The sequence below is a fragment of the Vipera ursinii genome (assembly GCF_947247035.1).
Source record: "Vipera ursinii genome assembly, chromosome: 2".
Taxonomy (NCBI): domain Eukaryota; kingdom Metazoa; phylum Chordata; class Lepidosauria; order Squamata; family Viperidae; genus Vipera; species Vipera ursinii.
Genome location: NC_139513.1, coordinates 186,776,397 through 186,796,818, shown reverse-complemented (window position 1 = coordinate 186,796,818; position 20,422 = coordinate 186,776,397). Strand labels below are relative to the sequence as shown.

Here is a 20,422-nt window from a genome sequence, read left to right as displayed (position 1 = left end):
ATTAACCCCACGTGATATACTTAAGTCAAACAAAGTCCAATACATTACACCCCACCCCCTAGAATGTACACACATTATAACAACAAAGGAATTATTACAGCAATTACAAGTTTTACAACGATACAGCAATAGTATGCACGTATACATTATCGTACTTGCTAATATAGAGGCTCTCCTGGCTAGCAGCAATTCAATGACACATACAACATTGTAGCTCAGTTATTTTGGAACAAAATCTTGTAGATACACAGGAGGTTTGCGAACCCTCGTGGATTGCCTGGGAGAGCCAGGCACTCCCCGGTCTACCAGCTTGCTCGCTGGGCTGGGTAGACCAGGGTCCATAGGTTCAAGTGAGTCTGGCTGACTTGGAATTCTCTGGCTGGCCATTTCTGGTAGGCCCACTCCAAAGTCCAATCGTTCTGCAGAGTTAGCACAGCAGCTGTAGTGTTCTGGTTGGCTTTTTCCATCAGAGGCCCCATGTTGCACTCCTGGGCTTTGCCCCCCTATGGCCACCTCCCTGTTGCTCTGACTGCTTGGGACATATGGATTGGTTGGCCTGGCTGCCGGTTTGCGGTCCATGGATGGGACCTGGGATGAAGTCCTCGCTTTGTGGCTATTCTGGAAAATGCTTTCTAAGCTGATCGATATGGCGACAAATGACTCGCCGGCCCTCTAGGCCCACTTCATATGAGAGAGGGCCCGATGGTGGTTTTCCCTGGCACCCACAAGTTCCCATGCCCATAGTTCTGGGCCCACACCCCGTCGCCCACCTGCAGACACCTCTGGGGTTTGGGGTGAGAGGCCTCAGATGACACCCGGTCTAGGTGCAACCTGTCCAGTTTCGTGATTAGTCGCCTCCCCCAGTGCAGCTCTGCTGGGCTTTTGCACATTGCTGTGCACGGTGTGGAGTGTTGGCAGAGCAAAATGTCAGCCAGTCTGTGGTGCCAGTCCCAAGTCACTATGCATTTCAATGATTCTTTCATGGTGCACACCATTCGTTTGGCTTGACTATAACTAGATGGGTGAAATGGAGCCGATGTCCCATGCCTAATGAGGTTTGCCCTCAGGAAGGCCTGAAGTTCTGCCGCAGTAAATTGGGCCCCATTATCGGACACTACGACGTCTGGTAGCCCGTGCATTGCAAACAGTTTCCTAAGCACATGGATGGTGCTAGCAGTAGTCATATTTGCAATTGGTATAATTTCCAGCCATTTAGAGTGGCTGTCGACCACTATAAGAAAGAGCTGTCCCTGAAAGGGTCCAGCAAAGTCTATATGAATCCTCGACAAGGGGGTGTGTGTCTCCTCCCACCTGTGGACGGGAGTGTGCGGCATTTCAGGCCTAGACTGCTGGCATGTGTAACACCCATGTATTGAGCCTCAATGGCTTTATCTAATCCTGACCACCATAAGTAGCTTCGTGCCAAAGCCTTCATGTGAACAATACCTGGATGATCTTCATGAAGCGATTGCAATACCCTGTCCCTTAATGATGTGGGGACAATGACCCTGCTCCCCCAAAGAATACAACCCTTATGAGCTGAGAGCTCATGTCTCCTTGTGAAGTAGCTCTGGAACTCAGGAGCTGGGCTTTTCTCCCATGTGGACCCAAAATAGCACTCTGTTTAGAGTCTTATCTGCTGCCGTTTCTGCGGCTATGTCCCCTGCATGGAGGGGAAACTCCGGCAAGTCCTGAATGGACAAAACGCAGGCCACTGGGGCTGGATCTGGCTCAATTTGAGGCAGTGGAAGTCTGCTCAGGCCATCTGCATGGCCCATATCCTTGCCGGGTTTGTGAATTAGCTTAAAGCTGTAAGCTGATAAAAAAAATGGACCATCTTAGCATTCTAGGGGATAAGATGTCTGTCTGTCTGTAGTAAATAACCCCAATAGCAGTTTATGGTCTGTGAAGACTGTGAAGTCCCTGCCGTATAAGTAGTCGTGGAATTTTTTTACTCCAGCTACTATGGCCAATGCCTCCTTGTCAATTTGTGCATAATTATGCTCTTCGGAGGACAGTGTCCTGGAATAAAAAGCAATCGGAACTTGAGTTCCATCACTCTCCAAGTGACTTAGGACAGCCCCCACCCCGTATGGGGAAGCATCACACGCTAGGCATACCAGCATTGATTCCTTGAAATGAGTGATCGTTGAACTAACGGATAGTAGAAACTTCAATTCCTGAAAACTTCTTTCGTGAACACTAGTCCACTTCCACTTAGTATTTTTGTCCAAGAGCCAGTGTAACGGCTCTGCCACTGTGGCCTTGTTAGGAAGGAATGCATGGTAAAAATTTAGGAGGCCTAGGAATGCCTGAAGCTCGCCCTTCATTTTGGGGCTGGGTGCCATCTGGAAGGCCTTCACTTTTGACTCAGCCGGGTGGATGCCATCAGCATCGATACAGACACCCAAGAACTCAGTTGAAGGGACTCCAATGCTACACTTATTCTTTTTAAGCTTGAGGCCTGCTTCACACAGCCTTTGAAGGATGGCTCTGAGCCTCCTTGCTAGCACCTCAGTGGACTCACCGGCAATGAGCACATCATCAAAATAGGGGCAACCCCTGGAATGCCCTTGAGCATCCGCTCCATAATGCCTTGAAAAATCCTGGGGGCTACGCTGACCCTGAATTGCATGCGTTTTACTTTAAATGCCCCCCTGTGGGTTACAATTGTCTGTGCCATGGCTGTGGCCTCGTCAACAGGAAGCTGTTGGTAGGCCTGAGCCAAATCTAATTTTGCAAAAATTGTACCACTTTGCAAAGACGCCAGGATGTGGCTTACTACTGGTACCAGATACGCATGCTGTTTGAGTGCATGATTAATTGTGCATTTGTAATCGGCACAGAAGGGACGCGGTGGCTCAGTGGGTTAGGACGCTGAACTTGTCGATCGGAAGGTTGGCAGTTTGGCGGGTCGAATCCCGAGTGCCGCGTAGCAGAGTGAGCGCCTGTTACTTGTCCCAGCTTCTGCCCACCTAGCAGCTCGAAAGCATGTAAAAATGCAAGTAGAAAAATAGGGACCACTCCGGTGGGAAGGTAACAGCGTTCCGTGTGCCTTTGGCATCTAGTCATGCCGGCCACATGACCACGGAGACGTCCTCGGACAAGCGCTGGCTCTTCGGCTATGAAACGGAGATGAGCACCGGCCCCTAGAGTCGGAAACGACTAGCACGCATGTGCGGGGGAACCTTTACCTTTACCTTTAATCGGCACAGATCCTAACCTCCCCATTGGCTTTAGTGGTGTGATGATTGGGGTCTCCCATTCACCCCATCTACTGGCTGAAGTACTCCCTGTTCTACAAGTTTATCTAACTTAGTGTCTATCTTGTGTTTAAAAGCAAATGGCACTCTACGAGGTTTAATCCTAACCGGTACTACAGTAGGATCTAGTTTAAATGTTATTGGCAGGCCCGTGTATGTTCCCAGGGCTTAGTCAAACACGTCTGCGAATTCCTCACAAACTGTCGCTAGGCTAACGACTTGCATCCAGTTGATTCCGGTTACTTGGATGCCTAGTGCATCAAACCAATCGAGCCCGATCAGGCTCGTTCGCTGACCCCCTACTACGACAACATCCGGATGCTCAGAAAACCCCTTAAATTTAATGGCTAGTGTGGCCTCACCCTTTACTGTGACTCTAGAATTCTGGAAATCAGTTAGTATAATGTCAGATGGCCTCAGCTTGGCCCATCTCTTACTGCGATTGCAAACAAAATTAAATGTCTCAAGTGAAATAATGGATATGGCTGAGCCCGTGTCCAGCTCCATCTTGCAAGGGACCCCTTGCAGCTCCACCTGAAGTCTAAACTTCAGCTTAATAGGGTGGCGAGCTCCCATACGGCAAATGCTTCTGCAGCTGGAGCAAAACCCCATGCTATACTGTCCCGGGGCCCTGGTACCTCTCCTAGTCGGAATGTCCGACTGGCAATTCGATTGCCAGTCCCTCTGGCGACTTCTGCAGATGGACACGATGTGGCCAGTCTTTCTGCAGGCCCAGCATGTGGCTGTCTGGAACCTACAGTCCATGCGTTGGTGGCAGCTGCCACACCCTGGACACCTAAGGAAGGGATCTGCCTTGTAAGTCACCCCTTGTTGTTTGTTGCTGTGACGCTGTTGGTTGTTGTGTCTTTGTAGCTTGTCAACTTCTGTGTTGTCTTCAGGGTCTTCTGTGTGTTCGGCATCCTCATGGTGGACGGCTTCCTTGTGCTGTGCTGTTTTGGTGGGCCACATGGCTCGTATGGCCCCGCCGGTGGCTTCGTTCGCCATTATCTCTTTCAGCGCATCTGGGAATGACAGAGTCACTTTGGCGAAGAGTTTTTGCTGTAACTCTCGATTCCAGAGACCGCAGACAAGCCAGTCTCGTAGCCTCTCCTCGACATCAGAGAACTGGCACAGGCGTGTGGCCTGCCTCAACGCCGCGATGAATTCAGATGCTGTTTCATCTGGTTGCTAAACTCTCTTTTTGAATGCATGGTGCCAAGCAATTACCAACAGCTTGGGCTGGAAGTGGTCTCCGAGCCTTTTCTTCAAGTCCGTGAATGTTACGGACTCCAATGGTGTTGACGCGAACAAGTTCTCTGTGATGTTTAACGTGGCTAGGCCGCACACATACAGGAGCGTAGCAGCCTTCAGGCCATCCTCGGCAACTTGATTTGCCCGTAGATAGTTCTCGACCCTGTATAGATATGAAGACCATCTTTCCGGGTGATCTATGTCAAATTCTTCCAGCTTTCCGACCTTTGCCATTTCTGCTGTTCTTTGCGGCTGGGGCTCGTTGTCTTCTTGTTCTGTTCCTCTGTTGCCCAGGGACTGGTCCTCTGGGCATGTGGTCGCTAGCGTGGCTGTGCTAAGCCGACCGCAGGGAGGGTGAATTGCTTTTCCCACCAGGCGTGTTCAGCCTCTCCCCTAGTGACTCTTCAGCTCAGTTGGAGGAGCAGGATGCCACCTTTGTCGCCAGTGTTAGATACTAGGTTCGTTGCTTGATTGACGAGACAAAGCGAGTGAGTTCAGCAAGAATCATTCTTTATTTGGTTGCAGGAACTGAACTGAGGAACAGGACTGTGAATGCAGCAATTTATACCCTGGCCTCTAAGCGATGGCCAATAGGTTTAAAGCAACCTGTTGCCACCCTAGAGGCAGCCAATGGCGGCGCTGGAGATGGGTTAAGCAGGGAAGCCGTTAGCCAGCTTCCCTGCTTAAGCAACCTTCCAGCAATTAACCCCATGTGATATGCTTAAGTCAAACAAAGCCCAATACATTACAGCTTCTGCAATGGGGAGAATGTTCACAGGGGCTGTCTAAAGAGGTCTGGCACCTTGCATTGCATAGATGGTAAGTAGAAAATCCACACACAGAGAGGGCAAAACTTCCAATGGCAAAGAATGGGAGCACATTATTTTCTTAACACAAATAGCAGCTAGACATTTCATCCAAAATAATAGATGGAGATGGCTTAATTCACCCTCTTACTTGTATTTCGAAGAGAATGGGAAGGAGGAGACGATCCTAGAATGTGAAAATTTCTGTTATACCATTCACATAAGGTATAATTTGAACTCACAGGCAAAGTATTTCTGTTTTGGATACTGAAGATCTGAGGTGCAAACTTTATCACTTCCAGTTAAGTGATTTTGGCTTGATAAGACTTTTGCCTGAAAACATCTGGAATGATTGTCAATCAGAGTAGATCACATAGGGATTGGAATGGGTAGATTGACTCACTAAAACATCATTTCAACTGTGAATGTGCAGGTCAGTGTGGTAGATAGAGTTTTGCTTTGTTGCCACTGAATTGAACAGCAGTCTATAGTCTCTGGCACATAATTATATACACCCTACAAGAACCTGGAGAAAAATTTCCACTGCACTGGAGAGAAGAGCTGGCTCTTTTGTTTAATGAGTTATTGACTCTGGCATTGTGCTTATGTTAAGACAGCTGGAGATTGAGTGGGGGAGTATGGGGAAAACAAGAAAGAAGCACAGAAGGCCACACTATCTTGGACTACTTTTGTGCCAATTTCAGTCATAAATCTACTTTAAATTTCCCTCTCAGACTCCCCTGTGGAAGACTTGGTCTTACAATCTCTCTCTCCCACCCTTCCACCAATATTTTCCACTTATTCTTTTAATTCTTCATTTTATCGGGTTCTGTCACTTTTGGACTCAGAGGGGAAAGATATTAGCATTTAGATGGATTTTTTTCCTCTTGCATTAATACCAATTGAAACTGAAAGCTGGGATTGGTGGGACACAAGGAACATGAGGGTTTTCCATGGTATAATTCCAAGATGACGTTTGTAGCAGGTGCACAATAAATATCCTCTCTGCCAACTCCGGGGACTTTTGCCAATATAATTTTACTGAACCCAGCTGCCCAAGGTTTGGATGCTATTTTTTGGAACAAAATCTGTCCCAGACTTGATTTTTAATATCACTTTTTCACAAGTCACCTTTACAGAATACAGAAAAGAGAATAACAGAGTTGGAAAGGCTTTGGAGATCTTCTAGTCCAACCCCCTGCTGGAGCAGGAGACATTATACTATTCTAGACAAATAGCTGAGTAGTCTCTTGTTAAAAACCTCCAGTGATGAAGCAGCTACAATCAATGGAGGTAAGCCATCCCATTGATTAATTCTTCTGATTGTCAGGAAACTTCTTCTTTCTCCTTTTATTATTATTTTAACCCTAAATATCTTAAATCTAGACAGCACACTAAACAGCAGAGACATCACCCTGACAACAAAAGTGCGTATAGTCAAGGCTATGGTTTTCCCAGTTGCAATGTATGGATGTGAAAGTTGGACCATAAGTAAGGCTGAGCACCAAAGAATTGAAGCCTTTGAACTATGGTGCTGGAGAAGACTCCTGCGAGTCCCTTGGACTGCAAGGCGATCAAACCAGTCAGTCCTAGAGGAGATCAACCCTGACTGCTCTTTAGAAGGGCAGATCCTGAAGCTGAAACTCAAATACTTTGGCCATCTAATGAGAAGGAAGGACTCACTGGAGAAGAGCCTAATGCTGGGAAAGATTGAGGGCAATAGAAGAAGGGGACGACAGAGAATGAGGTGGATGGATGGAGTCACTGAAGCAGTAGGCATGAGTTTAAATGGACTCCAGAAGATGGTAGAGGACAGGAAGGCCTGGAGGAACATTGTCCATGGGGTCGCAATGGGTCAGACATGACTTCGCAGCTAACAACAACAAAAATCTCTTAAATGACAAAATTATGTTTACTATAAAGTAACTGAACATTAATCCAGAAAGAGAAAACTTCATTTGATCTCTGTAATCACCAATTGCAATGATTTAGGTAATTTAAATTCATAGAATATCTAGGTTCAAAAGAACCTCCAGCTCAGTGCACCACATATATTCTCAAGGAAATGGCCATCTGGCCTCAGCTGAGCCTCTCAGCTTTGGTGGTGCAGTGATTAGAATGCAGTTGTTGTTTCCCAGCATTAGGCTCTTCTCCAGTGAGTGCTTCCTTCTCATAAGGTGGACAAAGTATTTGAATTTCAACTTCAGGATCTGGCCTTCTAAAGAGCAGTCAGGGTTGATCTCCTCTAGGACTGACCGGTTTGATCGCCTTGCAATCCAAGGGACTCGCAGGAGTCTTCTCCAGCACCATAGTCGATTCTCACCAGCTCAAGGTTGATTCAGCCTTCCATCCTTCCGAGGTCAGTAAAATGAGGATCCAGATTGTTGGGGGCAAGGACGCTGAGCTTGTTGATCAGAAGGTCGGCAGTTTGGCGGGTCAAATCCTGAGTGCCACGTAACAGAGTGAGCACCTGTTACTCGTCCCAGCTTCTGCCAACCTAGCAGTTCGAAAGCACGTAAAAATGCAAGTAGAAAAATAGGGACCACTACGGTGGGAAGGTAACAGCGTTCCGTGCGCCTTTGGCATCTAGTCATGCCGGCCACATGACCACAGAGACGTCCTTGGACAAACGCTGGCTCTTCGGCTTTGAAATGGAGATGAGCACCGCCCCCTAGAGTCGGAAACGACTAGCACGCATGTGCGGGGGAACCTTTACCTTTACCTTTAAGGCTGTAAAGCACTGTGAAGTGGTATCTAAGTCTAATAGTGATTGCTATTGCTTAAAAACCTCAAGGGGAGAGAATTCACCCAAGAAAGGTAACAGCGTTCCATGCGCCTTTGGCGTCTAGTAGTGCTGCTACTGCTAACTTTTCCACTTGCTGCTTGGTTCTGATGAAACCAGAGAATCCCCGGATGCCACTGCTGGGGGTGGAGGAGGCTGCCCGGGTTCGGCCATAGGAGAAGCCAACGACAGTAGTGGTGGAGGCAGCAGCGAGAGAGATGCTGGAGGTTGGTTGCATCTCCGTCAGCCTCCACCTCCCCCACAGAAACAAATTCCCGTGCCAGCCCCCATGGCAGCAGCGAGCCCCAAGGACCAGGCAATCGTTCTGGTGGTGGCAGCTGCTGTTGGGGCAGCGTAGTGTGCTCGCTGAGACTCTGGAGGTACTCCAGGCCCGGCATGGTAGCCACTGCGCTCACTGTCTTTGGCAGCTGTGGCGGCAGCACCACCTGCCTGCCGGGCGGAAGAAACAGGAAGCCGTCTTTGGTGGCTGTGGCAGCAGGAGCAGCGGTGTGTCTGGGCAGCACTGCCTGGTACTTGGAGGTGTGGGAGCTGCCGGTGCATCACCCATGCCTGTTTACCGAGTACTGCCTACCGGCACTAGGCTGCCCCAACAGCCGCCACCGCCTTCCTGTTGTTTCTGCCCAGCAGGCAGGTGGTGGTGCTGCTCCTGCCGCCACAGCCGCCAATGACGGCGAGTACGGCAACTACCACACTGAGCCTGGAGCACCTGCAGCGTCTCTCAGTGAGCGCACTAGGTCAACCCAACAGCAGCCGCCACCGCCGGACCAATTGCCTGGTCCTTGGGGCTCGCTGCTGCCATGGGGGCCAGCACAGGAATTTGTTTCTGCGGGGGACACGGAGGCTGACGGAGATGCAGCAGACCTCCAGCATCTCTCTCGCCACTGGCTCTGCTGGCTCTCCAGAATAGAGGGGCAGCTTCCTAATAAATGCGGCTGATCAGTCTTAGTTTCTTCTGCAAGGAATGGTTGGGGGAGAGGTGTGTTTGCTTCACCCTTTCCTCTCCCAAAAGGTTCCCTGCTTGGAAGGAGGAACGTGAAAGGGGTGGCTTTTGGTTTCTTTCCTTCTAATGGACACAGTGGTGCCCAATGGGTATTAGGGAGGGTACAGATCGGGAAATGGGATTGCATCTTTCCTCATCCAACAAAACTGGTAAGAGAAAGCTTGTGAGCTGACCAACCAAGCTGCTAAATCCCTCTTTCTAGCAGACCCTCCTCACTGGGAAGAAACCTTGGGAATGAACGGATTTGGAGGTGCCGTGCGTGTGCACACACACACACACACACACACAACTCCCCCTCCCTGGCACGCCCCATCTGACTGACCCACTCACCTTTCCAGCAGTCCTCCTATCTCTTCCTCCGTTGCCACCACATGCAGTCCGAGGAAGAAAAGTGGTTTGTGGGCAGTCCCACAAACAGCTTGTGGGAAGTCCCACAAACCAAAGAATTTCAACCAATCAATTCAAGCTTCGCAAGTTTTTTTTCCATGAGAAGTTGAACTTTAGTCCCACTTTTGTTTTTTTGGACTGCACATGACGTAGGACTGGGAGCCGCAGGAGACGGCTGAAAGAGCCATGTGCAGCTCCAGAGCCACGGGTTGCCGACCCATGGTTTATAATATGTGGTACCTGTCTCAAAAGCAGTAACTGTGAAATGGATCTAAGAATCCTAGTGGACAACTGCTTAAGTATGAGTGTGCTGCAGCTGCCAAAAAAAGTCAACGCAGTCATAGGCTGCATCAACAGAGAGATAGTATCAAGATCATGTGGAATGCTAGTACTACTTTATATTGCACTGGTAAGATCACACTTCCAGTTTTAATTGCCATGATACAAAAAAGATATTGAAACTCTAGAAAAAAGTGCAGAGAAAAGCAATGAAGATAAGGGGTCTGAAGGTTAAATTGTACAATGAACAGTTGCAGGAACTTGGTATGTCTAATTTAGCAAAGAGAAGGACTGGGGTTGACATGAAACAGTCTTCCAATACTTAAGAATCGATCTGTTCTCCAAAGCACCTGAGGGCAGAGCAAGAAGTAACAGGAGTAAGTAATGAAAGATTATTGAAGAGAGATTCAACCTAGAATTAAAAAGAAATTTATTGACAGTGAAAACAATGGAATGGTTTGCCTCCAGAAATTGTGAGTGCTCCTTCAATGGAGATATCCAAGAATAGATTGGACAACCATTTATCTAGAATGGTATAGGCTTCCCTGCTTGAACAGGGGGCTGGTCTAAAAGACCTTAAAGGTTCCTTCCAACTCTCCCTACGGTCTTCTCATTTTCAGGATAAACATAACCAATACTTCTATTTTCTATTCCTAAGTTCTGTCTCTATCTTGTAAAAGCAATTTGGAACCATGGAATAGCAGTGTGTGGTGTATGTATGTTTTGGTGGTATTGTATGCTTCACAATTAATGATGTGGACTCATCAAAACATGTTTCTTGCATACAGGAGGATGATCTAGATGGAATTCACATTGTGGCATTTGCTGAAAAAGATGATCCAGGTACAAAACGCATAGGGTTGTTGCAGGTCTTTGTGTAAAGAACATAAAACATTGCTCTCAGGGGATGACTTTCTGTCTGCCATCTGTCTATTACAAGAAAGTGTCCAATGATGTCAAAATGTATGCTGATTATAGGTATTCACCTCCATGAACTATGTTCCATTCTTCAGATGTAGGAGAAGTTAGCTCAAAAGACAAGCATATACAGTATACTCACATGGTTTTAGAGGAGGGAAGGTGGATGTATTTTTTTTGCATTTTTTCTTTATGCAAATAAATGCTAAAAGGAATTTAATTAAGGAATCAGATTTTGAAATACAAACCATTTTTCTGGGCATTTTCAGCTTAATCTATGAAATGTTTCATTTGCAATAATACTTTAATCACTGATTTATTGCTAGCTGTTCTCCTCCTCTGGTTCCTCTGGAACCATCTTCACTCTCTTTCTGAGGTCATTTCCTCCCCTGTGATACAGTATGTCTAACATTAAAATGGGAAAAAACATTCTTCACCAGAAATCTTCCATTCCAGTTCTGAGTGGGATGAATTCAAAGTTTAGTGTCTACAAAAAGGATTTGGCAGGTACCACACAAATTTGAAAGCAGACAGTGAACCACTAGTGAAATGGGGGAACTGAGAAATGGTGAACTGACACCACCTTCTCTTACCTGATTGTACTTGCTTGGAACTTGCTATTCTTGTCTGATTACTATAAACACCCTAAGTATTCTTCTGCAGAGCAATCCCACAAAACTATCACTTAACTGTTATTATAATTTCAGATGGCTTTGAATTCCTGGAAATTGTCAAACAGGTTGCTAAAGACAACACTGATAATCCTGATCTAAGCATTGTCTGGATTGATCCTGATGATTTTCCGTTGGTAAGTAGCCCTTTCTCCCAGCTGATCCCTTCTCAATTTTACACACTTACATTCATATATATGTAGAAGTACATAGACATTCCATGTATAATAGAGAGCAAAGAATTGCAATCAATTGAATTATTTGTGTACTACCATCAAGAAAAAATTCCACAATGAATTTAATATATGACTTTCAAATTTGTAAGTATTAATTTGAATGCATATATTCTAGTATTTCTTTTTTATATATAATTATCATTGGAGAATTTTACATATGTAAAAGGCAAACATGAAATTATATAGTGTAAGATTAGGAAAAGAAAAAAATATAAGAAACAATGCAGATAGAAAAAAGGAAAATATACAGCAGTTTACAGCAGTTACAAATGTATTATCTCTCCTCCCTCTTTAAAATTACATGATTCTCTTCTAGCCATGTTAATCCCTTTTTATTTTTATTTTTTTTATAAATTTTTATTGATTTTCCATTACAATTGTACCTTTGAAAAGCAACGTGGTGTCTGGGTTACAATAGTTCCATTTCATACAAATACATATTATTACAAATCTCCAATTTGTTGTAGCCAATATTTCCTCTTTTTTCCTTTAATACATATTGTCTTGTATCTAAATTAACATACTTCTTATTTTATCTATCAGTTATTTAGTGGTTTTCTTACATTTGTCAATACTTTTATATATTTTATATAAAGCGTCAATCACCTTATAAATTTTCCCAGCTTTGATTTTACATTAATATTAAGGTTAAACATTTGAAGTTTCTCATTTTCATATTTCTAAGTGACCCCACTTCCCCTTATCACAGCTCTCTCCAATACCTAATAATCTAGATACACATCTTATCTATTTTATTTCCATATCAACAGCTTAATAATACAATATAATATTCTTGTTTTCATTATAATTTCCACATAATGTAAATTCAATAGCCAAAATTTCTCCCATTTCAACATTTAATACGTCCTTTCTCTTCTCCTTTGTATCTGCTCTCTCATTCTTAGACTTATAATTTTATTCTTATCACTACATCCAAGTATATTAGTTATATTCTCTTAACAGGTAAACATCTTAGTCAATTTCATTTAAATGGCTCAATATTTCAATTTAACTTTGATATTCACGCATCTAAGTTTTTTAATTAGCAAATATTTTTATCTGCACATCAAAACAATTCATAATCCAAATACTATCCTGTCTATTTAGATATTTTCCGTTTCAGGCCTCTTAAATATCTCCATTCTTCTTCAATCTTCTTCTAGCTTTTTTTCCTTTGCCATGTCATTTTCTGTTTCTTTGCTTCAGGGTCATCAAAGAGTTCTTGTGTTGTATCATATTGAAGTGACCCTCCAATCTCCATTTTTGAAGGGTTGACGGGTCTGATAGAGGTACCAAATCTTCTCATTATTTTCTCCTCTTGACGTTGTTGTCCTGGACCATCTATTTTTTCTTCCATCTGTTTCTTATTTTGATCTTCAAATTCCTTCCGCTTTATGTAACAAATTTTTCCTCCATCCATTTTGTCAGGTTTTTCTCCAAGTTTTCTCTTATCTGTGCTTGTTGAGTAGTTAAATCTTCTGTCAGAATATTTGATTGTTCAATTTCTTCTGTTATGTTCTGTCCCGATAAATTATTAGTTGTAGTCACAAATTGAGTTTGCTTATTCAAGATGCTTTCTAGTTTTTTTCCAAGAGCTCTTATTTCATCACTGGCTGTAGAAAGGAACTGATAAGTTTGGCAGGTTATTTTCATCATAACATAATTTGTTTTTGTATTTCTTCCATGGTGTACTCTCACATCTGGTGCTCAAGGTTAGTCTTATCTTGTCTAAAATGTCAACCAAGTCTCTCTTTTTTTTAGGGTGTCAGATTGCAATTTCAGGTTTAGCCACAAGGTGTCCCCCAAGAGCATAGAAAATTCTTTTCATTTGTTTCTTCTGTTTTAGAAGAACAGAGCCAGGTTTTCAAATAAGGATAGGAAGTAAAGAGTAGATAGTCAAAAGCTTTTAGTCCACAAGTTTTTTTAAAAGGAATAAAGTTCTAGTTGAGGTCCAATTCATTTTTCAATGTTTCTTTTTAAATCACCCCTGGAAGTTCAATCACTGCTGTTTCTGAAGGGAGGGTTGAAATTCCCCCTCTCTCTCTGCAGGGGGGAAAGTGCTTACCAGCTTATTTAGGTGGAAAAAAGAAGATTGGAGTATAAGAGAGGTTGATCTTACCCTGTCTCTTCCACACTGCTTTAATGTTGCCTGGTGGTAAGTATGACTTTGGCTGTCTGCAGCCTAGTGACCGGCCATGTTGCTATGGCCGGTCTTTCATCCGCTGGTTCCAAGGGAATGCAGGAAGCAACGGGAGAGTTGCAGCACCCCTGAATTTCTGCAAAAGCCCCTTCTTGCTGGTCATCTCTCCAAGGCGACTCTTCGGGCCTTTTAGGGCCCCCCAGAGATGCGAAACTGGACATGGAAGACAAGAGCTATCCTCCAAGCGTCCATAACGGCCGTATCAGCAAACCGGAAGTCCATATTCATCCCTTTTTGATCAACAAATCCATAAATGATCAATTCATTTTTCCAGCCTTTCATAAAAGTACTTATTGTCTTACTTGTGATCCATTATTTATTAAATTAATCCTAATAAACCAATATTAAATTCAGCTCTTCCTTTAATCTGTTTTAAACTTTCTTAGTTCAAGTTCTGCTGGCTCATAGTCAAGTGATCGTCCACTAGGACTCCAAGGTCCCTCTTACAGTTACTGTTTTTGAGCCAGGTCTCATCTAACCTGTACTTGTACCTTTGACTTTTCCTGCCTAAATGTAAAACTTTGCTTTTCTCCACATTAAAGTTCATTTTGTTGGACAGGGCCCATTGTTCAAGTTTGTCACAATCTTTTTGGATCCTGAGCTTGTCTTCTGGGGTGTTGGCTATTCTTGCCAGTTTAGTGTCGTCTCCAGGTTTGATGGATTTCCTCGCAAGAAGCTGCCCTCTGAAGCACAAGCTGGCAATCTCCTGGCTTCTCCTTGTCCAAGAAGCTCTGCTGGCCAGGGTTTGCCTCCTCGTCACCAGTCTCCACCACCACAGTATCTTTGCTATTTGTTGTATGTTAGTCCTCCATTTTTTCCATCCAGAAGTCCCCCATATGTTATTATTTCTTACAACTTAAAAACATATATAAAATATTTTCCCCTAGTGTTTTTCAATTCCAGAAAGTTTTTGAATTTCACAAAAGGAATACAAGGATCAGTTGATTTTACATCATTCTACTTTATAATCTGTAGAAATCTGCAGTTTTCAAAACTTGTGATAACTGTTCTGTGAGTGGGGAAAAGAAGCCCTATTTCTCCTTTTTCTTTTTTTCTGCAGTGATTAAAGTTTCTTCATTTTATTTATTTGTTTGTTTGTTAAATTTATTTGCCACTTATCTCACTGTGGGGCTACTATAGGCAGCTTTTATAAGGCATTTATAAGGCATATTTATAAGACAGCCCTACACAAACAGTGTTGTTCTAGGCTGCAGTTGTTTCTTCATTTAAAGCAAACTGCTGCAAATACTGTATAAGATTGCCATTGCTGTAGCAATGTCATTTATAAATATGTTTTAAAAATTAAAGGCAGTTTTACTGTATATATTCACAACCAGTTTTCTTATATTAAAATTCAAATAGGGTTAGACTTTCAATTATTTATGCAATAGCTTTCTTTCTTTGTTCAACACATCTTCCTTTTTGGAAATATTCAAATAACTCAATCTAGAAACATTTTCTCATGTGTTCCACATGAGAGCATATAACTTTTAAAAATTCCATTGATTTTTTCTCAGTGTATTTTAAAATTTAATGAAATAGAAAAGAAGATAAACATGATTAAAATACATACATTAAAATATTTGATATATAACACAATTTATTAAAGTTGTTATATAAATATTTAACATTGAAGTGCTATTCAATAATTAGAACACAAAAATCTGTTGCAAAATGGTTGTGGCCTGGAAGGTTTTTTAAAACCGATCTTAAATTGCCATGAGCATGGGAGAGAAGTGTCTTGAAATTGCATTGCCGAATGTGTGCTTTTAATATGCGATTGCATTAAAAGTTAAATCCAAGTTTGTTTTTATCGAAAGAGTGTTGAACAAGCCATCAGAACTGCTAAATCACAATTGCTGGCCCACAAAGGTTCAGCATTTATGTGTGAACCAGGCCATAATATTGCACTGCATAAACTACAGCATGGTGCTGCAGCTATGTCCTTTCACCAGGAAATGGCCTAGATGTCTGCTATCCAACACTCTTCTGCCCCTGAAAGGCTTACTCCCTTCCCTTGTCACTGTTGAAATGGAGCCCTGCACGGTGATGGACAGTCATGCTAAAAGGAACCATATCCCAGAGAAAACCTGCTGCATTGTTTTTTTGCCTCTGCCTCTTAGCTTCTTGTTGCATGCATCAGGAGACACTGACACTGATTCTGTTCCTACTATGATATCTTCAGCTTCCAGCTGTTATTGCTCAGTTCAAAATCCCCCCAGTGATATTTTTTCCACATATCCTCCAAGCCACAGGAAATGGAAAATTGTGTTTGAGAGCAACTTTAAACTGAAAACTGACTGGTCTTCCCCTATATCTTGGCTGCAAATGGGTAGTTGACCATTAGGTAGAAATTAAGTCATAATCTGAAACTTTTTAAGTTCACAATATGAATGAAAGTATAAGTAAGCTTTATTTATTTATTTATTTTGCTTCTACAGCTGATCACATACTGGGAAAAGACATTCAAGATTGACCTGTTCAAGCCACAAATTGGTGTGGTAAATGTCACTGATGTGAGTATCAGCTGGCTCATAGTTTCAAGGCTACTGGATCTGGCTTTGTGCTTACTTGCATATCTTGTCCTTTCTCTAAAGCATCCCACTGCCTTACAGAAGTGTGAATACATCTCTGCATAAATGATGGACATAATTAAGATGATATAATAATAAGTTCAACTGCTCCATTAAGGGGTTGAGCAGAACAATTGTCACAGCCTCGTTACTTTGTCTTGCATGGTATACACATAAATTGGCATAAGAACTTAGACAAATACACATGATATTTACTGTGTCTTGTTAATTGTAATAGCATAAGATTCATTATAGTGAACTACAGATATTCCTGTTTTGTCTGCTCTACAAACTGAAGACAGAACTTTTACTTCACAAAGGAAGGCCTTCCCTTCTTTCTTCCTAACCTACACAAGGAAAATTTTGGCTGCTTTTTTGCAAGCCAACTCCCCAGGCCCAAAATATTATATATTTGCAGCCAGTGCTGTGTGGTGTTTTGAAGGGGTTTTTCCATGTATTTCTGCAGGGTAAGGGATGCAGTACTCAAATTGAATTTACTTTGGAAGGATGGCCCTAGAGATTAACAGTTGTTTATAAAATTCAAGTAATAACTACATACCAACTGAACAATGCTTAAACAAAGAAAGTCATCACTGATTTGAAGGTGTGTGCACATCTGAGCATGCATTCACACAAAACCTACTAATAGTTTCTTTTCATTAAAAGATTGAGTTTTCATCGTATTTTTCTGATAGTTGGTATTCATAGATTGAGCCACCTAGAGGTGAAGACACTCACCTCCCACTCAGTGACAGATGTTTCTCTGTCAGGATGCAAAGAGAAAATATTTACTGCGAACTCTGTGTAGATGTCAGGAAGGACATCCGGCCAGTAAACACTCAGCTCCCCTCAGTCACTCAACCCCACCCCGAAACAAGGCATTACAGGGTTGTGGGGGGGAAAAAGAGTTGGTGTTCATAGATTCACTTTGCTGGTCTTCTGCCTGTCTGCTCTATAAATAAGCTTTTACAGTCCTTGCATTATAGATTTTGTAGATGAGCATTTTTTTTCTTGGGCTGTGTGGTTGTAGTACTCTGTTCATTATATATAAGATGTTACTGTGATAACTCCCAAAACTAATTAATTAGATTTCAGAAATCATTCAATATAACTCAATGAAAATAGATGGTTCAGAGAGTTTTATTTCCAGATAATCTAGGCAAACTTATTTTGCTGTAGACTGGTCCGGTACAATCATTTCTGTCATTTTTGTAGGTAAAAAAGGAGTGATTTCCCCATCCCAGCTATACTGGATTACAGCTGTTAGTCACGCATGTTGCATAGTTGGTTAGAACAAAGAAGTTACCAACCTGGCACACAGCCAGGAAATCCTGTAATAAAGTTCCACCCACTTAACGAGAAAGCACGGTATTCACTATACAGCTAGACTACAATTCCCATAAGGCATCTCTTGAGGAAATAACATTTAACCAGAGACTCAAAGATCCCCCCCCACAGCCCTGCCCGCATCCCCCACAGGCACCCCGCGACCTGAGTGATGTTGAGCTGGCCATGCCCACCCTCCAGCCATTGACTTTGCTTGTCAAAAAATTGCAAAAGGTGATCACAAATATGAATCAGTATTTTTTTAATCCCATTTATATCCCGCCCTTCTCCAAAGACTCAGGGCGGCTTACAATCTAAGCATAAATCAATGTGCTTAGCAATAGCCTTCATTCTATGTATATGCCTGCTTATTAGGGCTTTCGTCCCACCCCCCCAAGCGGCATTATTACAAAGTCAGCTTATTGCCCCCAACAATCTGGGTCCTCATTTTACCTACCTCGGAAGGATGGAAGGCTGAGTCAACCTTGAGCCGGGTGGGATGCGAACCTGCACTAATTGCAGGCAGCTGGTGTTACTTAAGGAGGCATTAGCCCACTGCTCTGCCAAGCATCCAAATGTAAATCACATTACCCTGGGGATGCTGCAATGGTCATAAGTGTGAAAAATGGCCATAAGTCACTTTTTCCAGTGCCGTTGTAACTTCAAACAGTCACTAAGTGAATTGTTGTAAGTCCACAACTACCTATACTTTATCACTTTTTTCCTTTTTTTTTTTTGGTCATCACGTATTTGACACCTTGCTAGGCATCTGGTGGTACACGGATATTGCCATATCCTAAAAGTAGTACAATAGGTGAAAAGGTTGAAAAACCCTGAAATAGACAACAGCAATTGCCTCAAATACTTTTCTAAATAATTATTTATGTGACCTTTAAAATACTGAACTTGAATGTTTTATCCTTTTAAACCAGAGGCAATTTGTCCTAAAACAGTGAAATTAGCTGCTTTTCATCTCAAAATTGGTTAATACAATAATAACCAAAATATGTTAATTTAATGGATACCTCAGAGAATGTTTCATTTAGGTTAGCACTATATTCCTCTTCAAGTATAATTGAAGAGTTGAAATAATCATTATTGTACTAGTTGGGCTTCCCTGACATATGCAGGTAGTCATCAACCTACAACTACAATTGGGACTGAAACTTCCATCACTAAACAAGGCAGTTGTTAAGTGAGTCACATCTAGTTTTGTGACCTTTTTTGTCATGGTCATTAAGTAAATCACCATGGTCATTAAGTGAAGCACACTGTTGTTAAACAAATCTAACTCTCTCCATTGAATATGCCTATTGGAAGCTAGATGGAAAGGTCTCAAATAGAAATCATATGAGCCTTTGATGCTGCAATCATCATAAATCCGTTTCGGTTGCCAAGGGCCTGCATTTTGATCATGTGACTGATCACAAGTCATTTTTTTCTTCATCATTATAACCTTGAATGGCCCCTAAATGAATGGTTGTTAAGTTGAGGACTATCTGTATTTCTTGTGACAGTCAGCTCCTCAATGATGGATGCCTGTCAAGGAATAGAAATAGGCATTTTCTGATCCTTGACTTAATTTTAAAAGCCCCCTTCAGAAGATCTGTTGTGAAACTTCTGGGAAGATTATCTTCCCTCTGTATAGTGTTCTGGAAAAAATGTCAAGATAATAAGAGTGAGAAACAAAAAGAGAGGTGTCGGGAAAGGCAAAGGGTGTCTCAGAAAGAAGATGGGCAACATATCCTCTATTCTCCTTCTGTTTAGTGTTGATCAACAGTTGTGATTATCCCAAACTTCTGGAATAATTCAAAGGAATTTTATTTTAGCATGTATATCTTAACAATATTATAATTTTAAAAATGATTATTTTTAATTTTTATTTGTTAACATATATCATATGATCATGTAGTATTACTACTTACATCTGAAAGTTTGTAGTGTTACTACTTATATTTGAAAGGTTTTGTATTCAGTTTATTGGGAGGAGGTGTATAATGGAATCCACAAATGATTTTTCCTTTATGCTCCAGTTTCTTAAACTCCCACTTTATAAATAATTGGGAAAGATTTAAGATTTAAACATATTTTGCTCCAAAAACTCCCAATGTTCCATGAAGAAAATGTTCACCCTTCCTTTCAGGCTGACAGTGTCTGGATGGACATCAGGGATGATGATGAACTCCCTACAGTTGAGGAATTAGAAGATTGGATAGAAGATGTGCTTTCCGGCAAAATAAACACAGAAGATGATGATATTGATGATGATGATGATGACGATGATGATGACGATGATTAAGTTATAGCTCATCAAATACTGTACACTAAAATCTGTGTGCCTAAAAATACTATGCCTTAAAGTGTTTCCCTTCTAAAGGGAAAATACTGTTCTTTGTGTCTTCTAAAGGTCATTGAAAATTCATAGTCTTGATCTCTTTTATTTGTTCCTCTTCCCAAATACTATCTTCCCCCTTCTGGCTTCTACAATGTGTACTCCATACCTACAGTAAGTCAGAAATTTTTTTAAAATTGTGTAAGCTAAGCGTTTATGGTCTCTGCAGGAAACTTTAAATCTATGGATATGTTCATTCATAAGAATAAGAGAAAATACAGGATTATATAATAGTTCATGAGTTACCAAGGACATTTCTGTCCTACACTACTCCCAACAGAATGGCTTGCCAAATCAAGGTGTAGAAAATAGAAATA

The 20,422-nt window shown here is 42.3% G+C and overlaps 1 protein-coding gene across 2 annotated transcripts in view; it reads left to right on the top strand.

The window, feature by feature from the left end:
- LOC310636420 (calsequestrin-2-like) overlaps positions 1–20,068 on the top strand; it is a 75,495-nt gene extending 55,427 nt beyond the window's left edge. For both annotated transcript variants that reach the window (XM_083356234.1, XM_083356235.1), the window contains 4 exons: positions 10,578–10,632; positions 11,415–11,515; positions 16,256–16,330; positions 19,857–20,068. In XM_083356234.1, the coding sequence (XP_083212360.1) occupies positions 10,578–10,632; positions 11,415–11,515; positions 16,256–16,330; positions 19,857–20,012 (387 nt within the window). In that variant the 3' untranslated portion in view covers positions 20,013–20,068. The remainder of the gene's footprint in view (positions 1–10,577; positions 10,633–11,414; positions 11,516–16,255; positions 16,331–19,856) is intronic.
- Positions 20,069–20,422: the final 354 nt, after the last annotated feature.